The sequence below is a fragment of the Rhincodon typus genome, chromosome 8, assembly GCF_021869965.1.
Source record: "Rhincodon typus isolate 14 chromosome 8, sRhiTyp1.1, whole genome shotgun sequence".
In the NCBI taxonomy this organism is placed as follows: domain Eukaryota; kingdom Metazoa; phylum Chordata; class Chondrichthyes; order Orectolobiformes; family Rhincodontidae; genus Rhincodon; species Rhincodon typus.
In genome coordinates this window covers 5,076,232-5,088,088 of record NC_063339.1, presented here as the reverse complement: position 1 = coordinate 5,088,088, position 11,857 = coordinate 5,076,232, and the positions used below count along the sequence as shown (strand labels likewise).

At 41.8% G+C, this 11,857-nt stretch overlaps 1 protein-coding gene across 1 annotated transcript in view; it reads right to left on the bottom strand.

The window, feature by feature from the left end:
* Nucleotides 1–1,346: 1,346 nt before the first annotated feature.
* The window catches only part of dicer1 (dicer 1, ribonuclease type III), a 73,265-nt gene continuing 62,754 nt past the window's right edge, over nucleotides 1,347–11,857 (bottom strand). The window contains exon 21 of the mRNA XM_048599940.1: nucleotides 1,347–4,571. Coding sequence (XP_048455897.1) covers nucleotides 4,406–4,571 — 166 coding nt within the window. The 3' untranslated portion in view covers nucleotides 1,347–4,405. The remainder of the gene's footprint in view (nucleotides 4,572–11,857) is intronic.

Below are 11,857 nucleotides of genomic sequence, written 5' to 3'. Positions count from 1 at the left end.
TGATCTAAAATTTGCCATTTTAAATGATATAGCTAGCTTAGAGGTAACAACCCATAAATGTCTCTGTGCAATGGCCTAGTGGTATTATCGCTGCACTGTTAATCCAGAGATGAAGATAATGTTCTAGGTTCAAATCCCGCCACAGCAGATGGTGAAATTTGAATTCAATAAAAAAATCTGGAATTAAGAATCTAGTGATAACAATGAATCTGTTGTCGACTGTTTAAAAAAAAAAAACCATCTGGTTCACCTATGTCCTTTCGGGAAGGAAACTACCATTCTTACCCGGTCTGGCCTACATGTGACTCCAAACCCACAGTAATGTAGTTGACTCTCAACTGCCCTCTGGGTAATTAGGGATTGGCAATAAAGCTCCCAAAAATGACGCCCTCATCCTGTGAATGAATGTGGAAATTGCTTGATAATTCACAAGGCACAATACTCAAGACATAACTGACTTGGTGATATAGACTTCAGTTGAGTATCTTTTCTCTGGCGAGATCTTAGAAAACAAATGACAATTTCATTTTGAGCTGGGTGTGGAGAGGTTATGGGAGTTGGTAGGGTGGATGCCATTTGACATTGACATTCTATTGCTTCTCCTCTCTGGCTTTCAGTCAACACAAGACTGGAAGTTGGAAATGCCTGTGCCATTCATTCTTTAAATCACCACATTGCGGATCTTTACACTCCTTGTAGAAGGCTACATGGAGGCTGCTGAATGATGTGCAACACAAGCTGATCTTAAAGTTTTCTTCTAATATTGCAGCTCCACACACGGTTCTGGCCTTCTACATTATAGAAAGGAACATTCAAGCACTGGATATATTGAATCAGTTGGGTTGGTTCACTTCTCTCAAAAAGATACAATCCAATTAAGGCCTTTAAAAATAATTAAAAGGTGTTTAAGAGGCAGACATAAACAAGGTGCTTCCAATATGTGGAAGAAAACAAAATCCAAATAAGGAATTTAGAAGAAACCTTAGTTAGGAGAACAAGGAGAATATCAAATGTTCTAACCTTGTGGCAAATGACACAGATGCATTTAAGGGCAATCCCATAAGTACTTGAGAAAGGAAGGAAAAGAAAGCAATGCTAAGGTTAGAGGAACAGAGGTGGGTGGGAGGAGGCATATGTGGAACTTGAGTAATGGCATTGACCAACTGAACCAAATGACCCATCTTTTGTAAATTCTGCAAAGCGATCTGCTAGTAACTGAGTAAAATTAGCTTCACTCACCTGTTTTATAACTCATAGGTTTCTCCGTTCAACACAGATGATGCTCTTTCTGAACACTTTCTAAAGCTAATTTTGATACTTACAAATGAAATCATCAAGCTTCAAAATAATGAACAACCAGACCATACTTTATTATAGATATTCAGCTACAATTACAAAAAGAAACTATTAAAAGGTAAAATTGTGATCCATAAGGTGCAGAATGCAAATCTCTGCAGCGAGTTTACAGTATGAATGAGATATATTCCATGTCCCTTAAAGACTGCTGCAGCATATGATGATGCACTTGATTTAGTTTCAATACATTTTGTATCCACTCCCATTCTGCTACAGGTGCTTTAAAATCACACTATTTACAGTACAGCAAACGCCTGCAAATACTCAAAAGCCTCGCAAACACGCATTCTTTCTCTTCTTCCTTTAATAAGTCACAGTTATCATTCTGCTACAAAATACCAACAAAATAACAAGTTTCTGCCACTGCTGCTGACCCGCTGATGCAATGAAGTTTGAGTGCATTAAAGTCATGTATTGTACAGTGAGTGAGGGACTGCAGGCACACAATAGATAGCAAGTTAATTATCGTTTACAAAATAAACCTTAGCAGTTATAACAGCAGCAAGGCTCAAACGAAAATAAAAAAAATCATTTTTTCTGTTAAGCATATTAGCATATACATTTCTCGTTTGAAATGAGGTAAAGCATGGTGCTGAGTGCAATGCTTAAATCGTGCTACATGTATACAACAGCGAAGGGGACAAAAACAAAAAATTGTGTTTTGTGCCTTGACAAAGACAAGGAGGAAATAAACTGCAGCATTGATTAGGACTTTAAAGTAAATGTAGATTGTTCAGTTACAACGAAAAGAATGGTTTCATAATGAATGCACATGCCATAAAAGACCTCACACTTCAGTTGATTTTGATAAAGTGTGATGCACTGTTAATACTGGAAATACTCCCAAACTTGTGGCACACTGTTTGACATTGCATTTTCCGCCAAGTAAATTAAAAAATAGTAGTATACATAGATGAGCGCTCGCCCAGGTCTCGCTCAGAATGAATGATCTTTCTAACTTAATTAGAGCAACAACAGAGCATGAAAACAGATACAAATCCATTTTCTGTATCATGTTGTAGATTAAAATGAGTTTATGCCAATCAGTAAGACAGTATGTGTATGACAGAAGTATTAAAATCATTTACACTCATTTTTCAGCTTATACTTTAAAAATTACCCACCTATTAAAACTGTTAAGTGGACAGGATAAATGACTTTACCTTTTCAAATAAAGTGAAAGAAAAAGGGACAGGATGGGATGCAAAAAAAAAAGGAACACCTCAACATACATATTAGAAATTTCTATCTCCAACTCAAGAGACCAATAAAAAAATGGCTAGCTCTCGAAATTTGAATCATATCATGGTGATTGGGTGTTAACAACTGCAGGTAACATGAAAGGATTATTTAGAGAGTATTGGGATGAAATTCTCAAACAATTTTTAAAAAGTAAATTAAAAGAGGTATTATAGTTAACAGTGCAAAAACAATTATTTTTTAAACATTTCAAGCATAATATATAAAAACATAGCACCAAAATAAACGAGAAATCAAAAATGCATGCAAATAAGAACTGAGGTATTTAAAAGGAAGAACGCCTAACTGGTATCTATTGAAAACGTAACTACAATTTTGAGCCGAGCCAAGTAGGATGTATCCTCTCTTTAAAAGCTTGAACGCTGAAGACTGATTAAACATGATCGTCTTTTGTCACAGGATTTCATTTTTCTTGCTTGTGCCGCATTTTAAGAGAAAAACAAATGAAATGAAATGAATGGAACATGAATGTGCTTCTTCACAAACACAACTTTGGTGTAAAAGTCAACTATTAGGTGCTATAGACAGATGTTGAGGATAGTCATGTGCATGTGTTGTACGCATCTGTCCATTATTTTTTTGTCTGCATGCGTTGTATACGCATGTACCGTGTGTGCATGTATGCTGTGTATATGCATGTACATGTACATTAATCCCCACCCCCTTAGAAATGGAAAGGTGCTCATATTAATTAAAAAACCCTTTCATCTTTTCTTACAAAATTCTGCAGCATATATTTTGAATGATATGTCTAAAGTCGCTGTGTCATGAATGCGACAGTTTCTGTACTGCACCACCTACTTCACATTGCTTGCATTTGGAAGCACCGCACTCACACTGTCAGCACAATGCACGCTTTCCCCAAAGACCACATAGTGTAAGTTTAGCTGCTCCTTGCATTAAAGAAAATTTTCAACACCTTGACTCTAAGTATCTGGAACCATTTAATCTGTATTAAAATATATGTGCAGCTACCTCTAGCTCTGCAATAAGTTACACGGCCACAGCTCCAAAAGAGGTCAGTCAAGGGCTGTAGTTAATTATCATACAATGTGTATTAAATGGGAATGTAAAATCAGTTATAGAAATGTATCAAAAGGTTCAGGAAAATAAAACAAAACAAGTGGGGTTACGTTCAATTAAGGCAAAACCCTTTTGATTAAATGCAAGAGACTCAATATGTGGCATTAAGTTGAACAAATGCTACTGAAAATGCCAGTCGCTTTAAGTGGAACCTGTTCCTATTTAAATTAAGTGCAAAACAAGGATTGGAAATGCCATCTCAAAATGTGAAAGGATGACAAGGAAACAGGACAATACTGGCACACTCACTCGCTCTCTCCTACCAGCTCATACACAACAGTTTTACACACTGTGGCTGGACTGGCACTAGTGCACAGGTCGAGAATTTCAAGATTAGTAAAAATGTGCAATCTAATAACTAATCACTTTCCAGCATAAGCTTCCTGGCTCACTAAACAACAAGCAAAAGCTTCTATTAATAAAAAAAATTAAGTAAACATCATAGGGGGACCTGACAACTGTTAAAACGCTTGCAAAATGAATATAAAGCACTCTTGTGATTAATCTAGCAAAAGAGGAGGGGGGCAGGATTGTGTTCGCGCAAGAACTTACTATAAACTACGATTAATCCTAAATTATACTACTGTAGTACAAACACTTTACACCTTCATAGAATGACTCTTGGCCCAGACTTGTGTGGTGTAACCCCAGGGGAGCTGATGAGGTGGTGTGGGCTGGATTGGCCTGGAGGGCGGGAGGAAGCGTCTCAGCTATTCTGCAGTGGAGGCTGATTTGCCTTCAGGCTCCGTAGTGCTCTCCGGGCGGCTGCGGATTTGGCAATCCTGTAACTGCGGCCAACTCCTTTGAACTTTCCTTTGCCAACCACCTCAACGGTGACACGGACTTTACCGTCATAAGTTCTTTCTGCAGGGCTTTAAAAACAACAGAATCGGCATTTTAAGAAACATATGGACATTTCAGCCAAACAAAAATCCACATATCAATTGTAGAATGGTTAATTTAACATTCCTACTCTTTCCAACCAAGTAAAACTGGTTATTACAAATTTTATAATCCTGCTTACTATTTATGTCAAAATGAATAATTATATGAAAGTATATCGAAGGCTGGAGTAAAGAGAACATGCATTAAAATTGCCTTCAACATCTATGGCTTGCATTTTGATCAGAAAATTATAGGTTTGAAATTTAGCTCTCTCCTAACCTCAAGTCAACCAGGTAAAAGTTCCAGTACATTCCTTCCAGCTCCACTGTTCTTAACAAAAGTATTGCTATAACCTGTACTTTATACGCTTCACACAACACACACGTTCTAATTCATTAGCCAACTGCTTAGGGTGACCTATGCACAGAGTAGATGAGTTCCAGCAAACTGATTCCACCTCTTGCCTAGTCTGCTGACAGTTAGGGAAATGATGAACTCTTCATTACCACTGAGACTAAGTTTGCTCCTGAACACTTCAGAATTGATGGGGGTGTGGGGCTACCAAAGCTGGAACTTTCAAACAAAGACAATTAAGTTATTTCAAAAGAACCCCAAGAACTGTGGATGCTGTAAATCAGGAACAAAAACAGAACTTGCTGGAAAAGCTCAGCAGGTATGGCAGCATCTGTGAAGAAAAAAAAATTAGAGTTAATGTTTCAGGTCCAGTGACCCTTCCTCAGAACTGATGGTAGCTGGGAAGAAGTAGGTTTATATGCAGAAAATAGGGAGGGGTTGGGGTAGGGAGTAAACGACAGGATAGAGCCCAAGAGAAAGAGCAGTTGGATTGACAAAGGAGTTGATAACGATCTGGCTAGGAGGGTGAACAGTTGTTAATGGGGACTGTTAGTGAATAACAATAGGTAGTGTGTAATGGCAGGCTATGGTGTGTGGGGTAGGGGACTAGGACATGGGAGAGTTGGGGGACAGTTCCAGTTGCCCGGGTCAGCATGTGTGCAGGAAGTGTCTCCAGCTACAGCTCCTGGAAGCTCGAATTTCAGAGCTCGAGCGGCGGCTGGGGACACTGAGGAGCATCTGCGAGGCACAGAGCATCGTGGATAGCATGAATACAGAGGTGGTCACACCGCAGGCAGGAAGGAAATAGGTGACCACCAGACAAAGTAAGGCAGATAGGCAGGTAGTGCATGTATCTCCTGTGGCCATTCCCCTGCAAAACAAACATACCATTTTGGATACTGTTGAGGCGAATGACCTCTCAGACAAAAGCAGTAGCGGACAAACTTGTTGCACCATGATTGGTTCTGCTGTAGAGGGGAGCGTTAAAATGTGTGCCAGGGCAATAGATATACGGGACTCAATTGTAAGGGGAATAAATAGGTGTTTCTGTGATCACAAACAAGACTCCAGGATGGTATGCTGCCTCCCTGGTGCCAGGGTCAGGGATGTCTCTGAGCAGGTACAGGACATTCTGGAGGGGGTGGGTGTACAGTCAGTGGTCGTGGTACACATTAGTACAAACAAAGTAGGACTCATCTCTTTTTTTAAAAACCTAAAAGCAGAATACAGGGAGCTAGGAAGAAAGTTAAGAAATTGGATCTCAAAGACAGCGATCTCAGGATTACTACCGGTGCCATGTGTTAGTCAGAGTAGAAATGACAGGATATAATCGGATGAATACGTGGCTGAAAAGATGGTGTTGGGGGAGGGTTTCAGATTCCTGGGGCATTGGGACCAGTTCTGGGGGACCTGTACAAATTGGACAGGTTACACCTGGGCAGGACTGGGACTGATGTCCTAAGGGGAGTGTTTGCTAGAGCAGTTGGAGACAGTTTAAACTAATATCCCAGGGGGACAGGAACCTATGTCAGGAGTCAAAGGAGGAGGAGGCAAGGACAAAAACAAAAGGAAGAAAAGGGAATAAGAAAAGTGATAGGCAAAGAAATCAAGGACAAAATTCAAACAAGGCTATTGATAAAAATAAGAGCGAGACAAACAATGTTAAAAAGACAAGCTTAAAGGCTTTGTGCCTTAACGTGCGGAGCTTTTGCAATAAAGTGGATGAACTGATTGTGCAGATAGATGTGAATAGGTACGATATAATTGGGATTACGGGGACATGGCTGCAGGGCGACCAGGGATGGGAACTGAGTGTCCCAGGGTATTCAGCAGTTAGGAAGGACAGGCAAAAAAGGAAAAGCTGGAGGAGTCACTTTGCTGGTTAAAGACAGAATTAACACAATGTGAGAAAGGATATTAGCTCTGACAATGTGAAGTCTGTATGGGTAGAGTTGAGAAATAACAAGGGGCAAAAAACATTTGTGGGTATCATATATAAACCCCAAACTGCCGTGGTGGTGTTGGGAATGGCATTAAACAGGAAATTAGAGATGCATACGATAACAGAATATCAGTGATCCTGGGTGATTTCAATCTGCACATAGATCGGGCAAATCAAATTAGCCACAATACTGTGGTGCAGGAATTCCAGGAGTGTATGTGGGATGGTTTTTTTGACCAACAAGTGGAGGAACCATCTAGAGAGCAGACCATCTTAGACTGGGTGCTGTGCAATGAGAAGGGAATCACTGTCAATCTAGCTGTCCGAGACCCCTTGGGGATGAGCGACCACAATATGACAAAATTTTTTAATCAAGATGGAGAGTGAGGTAGTTGATTCAGAGACTAGGGTGCAGAATCTTAATAAAGGAAACTATGAAGATATGAGGCTTGAGATGGCCTTGATAGATTGGGGAGAGTTACTTAAAAGGATGACAGTAGATAGGTGATGTCAAACATTCAAGGAACGTATGGCATAACTGCAACAACTGTTTATTCCTGTCTGGGACAAAAGCAAAATGGGTAAGAGAGCCAATCCATGGCTCACAAAGGAAATTAGAGATTAGATACTAGCTGTATGCTCCTTCCTTGGATCGGTCTGAGGATGGGGAACAGTTTAGAATTCAGCACAGAAGGACCAAGGGATTGATTAAGAAGGGGAAGATACAGTACGAAAGTAAGCTTGCAGGGAACATAAAGACTGATGCTAAGAGTTTCTATAGGTACACGGAGAGAAAGATTGGTGAAGCCAAATGTAGGTCTCCTACAAACGGAAATGGGAGAATGCACAATAGGGGTCAACAAAATGGCTGAGCAACTGAATACATACTTTGGTTGTCTTCACAAAAGAGGACATGAAATCAGATACCAGAAACGTTGAAGAATGCAAGATTCAGTGAGAGGTAAGAATGGAGGGAGATCAATATTAGTAGAGAAATGGTGCTGGGAAAATTAATGGGATTGAAGGCAGATAAATCCCGAGGGCCTGATAATCTACATCCCAGAGTACTTAAGGAAGTGGCTCTAGAAATAGTGGACACATTGGTTGTCATCTTCCAGGATTCTATAGACTCTGGAACAGTCCCTGCAGATTGGACGACAGCTAATGTCACTCCAATATTCAGGAAGGGAGACAGAGAGAAAACAGGGAATTATGGACTGGTAAACCTAACATTGATAGTGGGAAAAATCTTTGAATCCATTGTCAAGGACTTTATAGCAGAGCATTTAGAAAGCAGTGGCAGGATCAGACAGAGTCAACATGGATATATGAAGGGAAAATCATGCTTGACAAATCTGTTGGAATTCTATGAAGATGTAACTAGTAGAGTTGACAAGGGGGAGCCAGTCAATGAAGTATATTTGGACTTTCAGAAAGTGGTTGACAAAGACCTGCATAAGAGGTTAATGTGCAAGATTAAAGCACATGGGACTGTGGTGGTTGGGGGAGGTGGGGGGCGGGTAGTGTATTGAGATGGATAGAGCAAACAAAGAGTAGGAATTAATGAAAAACAAAAGAACTGAGGATGCTGTAAATCAGTTCTAGGAAGGGGTCACTGGACCCGAAACGTTAACTCTGCTTTTTCCTTCACAGATGCTGTCAGACCTGCTGAGCTTTTCCAGCAATTTGTTTTGTTTCCCGAGTGAAATATGGTAGGCAATAACTAGTGGAGTGCCACAGGGTTTGGTGCTGGGATCCCAGCTATTCACAATACATATTAATGATTTGGATGAAGGAACAAAATATAACATCTCAAAGTTTGCAAATGATGCCAAGTTGGGTGGGAGGGTGAACTATGACGAGGATGCAGAAATCCTGCAGCATGATCTCAACAGGTTGGGTGAGTGGGCAAATCAATGGCAGTTCAGTATAATTTGGATAAATGAGAGGTTATTCACTTTGGAAACAAAAACAAGAAGGCAGTTTACTACCCGAATTGCTATAAATTGGGAGAGGGGAGTGTGCAGCAGGACCTCACTGTCCTTGTGCACCAGTTGCTGAAGGTAAGCATGCAGGTGCAGCAGGCAGTAAAGGTGGCAAATGGTATGTTGGCCTTCATTGCAAGAAGTTTCGAGTACAGGAGCAGGGATGTGTTGTTGCAGTTACACAGGGCCTTGGTGAGGCCACACCTAGAATATTGTGTGCAGTTTTGGTCTCCTTTTCCGAGGAAGGATGGCCTTGCTCACGAGGGAGTGCAGAGAAGGTTTACTAGGCTGATTCCAGGGAAAGCAGGGCTAACATATATGAGGACAGATGGTCTAGGTTAGGATTGTTTTCGCTGGAGTTCAGACAAATGAGGGGGGAAGTCTCATACACACTTCCAAAATTCTAACAGGACTAGATAGGGTAGATGCAGGGAGGATGCTCCCGATGGTGGGCGAGTCCAGAACCAAGGATCACAGTCTGAGGATTCAGGGTAGACCATTTAGGATGGAGATGAGGAGACATTTCTTCACCCAAACAGTGGTGAGCTGTGGAATTCATTATCACAGGAAGTAGTTGATGCCAAAACATTGAATGCATTCAAGAGGCAGCTAGATATAGCATTGGGGCGAATGGGATCAAATATAGGGAGGCAAGGCCTAGTGGTACTATCGCTGGACTGTAGACCCAGATAACGTTCTGGGGTAGTAGGAACTGCAGATGCTGGAGAATCTGAGATAACAAGGTGTAGAGCTGGATCAACACAGCAGGCCAAGCAGCATCAGGGAGCAGGAAGGCTGACGTTTCAGGCCTAGACGCTTCAGAAATTTCTGAAGAAGGATCTAGGCCCAAAACGTCAGCCTTCCTGCTCGGCCTGTTGCGTTCATCCAGCTCTACACCTTGTTATCCCTAACGTTCTGGGAACCTGGGTTCGAATCCTGCCATGGCAGATGGTGGAATCTGAATTCAATAAATATCTGGAATTAAGGGTCTAACGATGACCTTGAATCCGTTGTCGAATGTCCGGAAAAACCCATCTGGTTCACTAACGTCCTTTAGGGAAGGAAACTGCCATCCTTACCTGGTCTGGCCTACATGTGACTCCAGAAACACAGCAATGTTGTTGACTCTGAACTGCCCTCTGGGCAATTAGGAATGGACAATAAATGCTGCCTAGCCAGTGATGCTCTCATCCCGTGAATGAATAAAGGGAAACAAGATTGGGGAGAAAGGAGGATTAGGCTATTGAGTTGGACGATCAGTCATGATCATAACGAATGGCAGAGCAGGCATAAAGGGCCGAATGGCCGCCTCCTGCTCCTATCTTCGACGTGTCAGTATTCACTAGTGAGAGGGACAATGTGGGTATAGAAATCAGGGAGACGATCAGAAATGTATGTAAATAAATTAGCATAGCCAGAGAAGAGGGTCTGAATGGTCCTTTTCCTCGTTTCCATGTGTGCAGGTATGTCACCTGGAAACCCTAATAAAATACATGCAAGACTCCTCAGCAATTTACAATACTTAGAGCTAAAGTGAATCTATAATGGAAAAAACTCAGCATTCAAAACAGAAAACTGACAATCTGCGTGGAACATTACCTGATGGTCACACTTGCTTGACAGATGGTGCAGGAGGGAGGGGTTCAGATTTTTGGGACACTGGGACCAGTTCTGGGGGAGGTAGGACTATTACAAATCGGACGGTCTACACCTGGGCAGGACTGGAACCAATGTCCTAGGGGCTGCTTTTGCTAATGCAGTTGAGGAGGGTTTAAAATAAAGTGGCAGGGGGATGGGAACTAAATGAGGAGGTTAGTGGACAGTATGGAGGCAGTAACTAAAGCCTGTAAGGAACTAGATAATAAAGCCAGTGTGACTAAGGGGAAGAGTAGGCAGAGAGCAGATGATGAACGCAAAAGGGACAGGTGGTCTGAGGTGCATTTGTTTTAAAAGTACTCTGCGTTGGTATTCACTGAGGAGAGGGACATGACGGATGTTGAGGTTAGGGATAGATGTTTGATTACTCTAGGTCAAGTCAGCATGGGGGGGGAGCAGTGTTGGGTATTCTAAAAGGCATTAGGGTGGACAAGTCCCCAGGTCACTGAGGGAAGCGAGAGAAGAAATAGCTGGGGCCTTAACAGATATCTTTGCAGCATCCTTGAGCACGGGGGAGGTCTCAGAGACTGAAGAATTGCTAATGTTGTTCCCTTGTTTAAGAAGGGTAGCAAGGATAATCCAGGTAATTATAGACTGGTGAGCCTGACGTCAGTGGTGGGGAAGCTGCTGGAGAAGGTACTGAGGAATAGAATCTATTTACATTTGGAAGAAAATGGGCTTATTGGCGATAGGCAGCATGGTTTTGTGCAGGGAAGGTCATGTCTTACCAATTTGATAGAATTCTTTGAGGAAGTGACAAAGTTGATAGATGAGGGAAGGGCTGGAGATGTTATATACATGGACTTCAGTAAGGCGTTTGATAAGGTTCCCCAAGGTAGGCTGATGGAGAAAGTGAAGTCGCATGGGGTCCAGGGTGTACTAGCTAGATGGATAGAAAACTGGCTGGGCAACAGGAGACAGAGAGTTGTAGTGGAAGGGAGTTTCTCAAAATGGAGAACTGTGACCAGTGGTGCTCCACAGGGATCCGTGTTGGGACCACTGTTGTTTGTGATATACAGAAATGATCTGGAGGAATGTATAGATGGTCTGATTAGCAAGTTTGCAGATGACACGAAGATTGGTGGAGTAGCAGATAGTGAAGGGGTCTCTCAGAGAATGCAGCAGAATATAGATAGATTGGAGAGTTGGGCGGAGAAATGGCAGATGGAGCTCAATCCAGGCAAATGCGAGGTGATGCATTTTGGAAGATCCAATTCAAGAGCGAACTATACGGTAAATGGAAATGCCCTGGGGAAAATTGATGCACAGAGAGATCTGGATGTTCAGGTCCATTGTACCCTGAAGGTGGCAACGCAGGTCGATAGAGTGGTCAAGA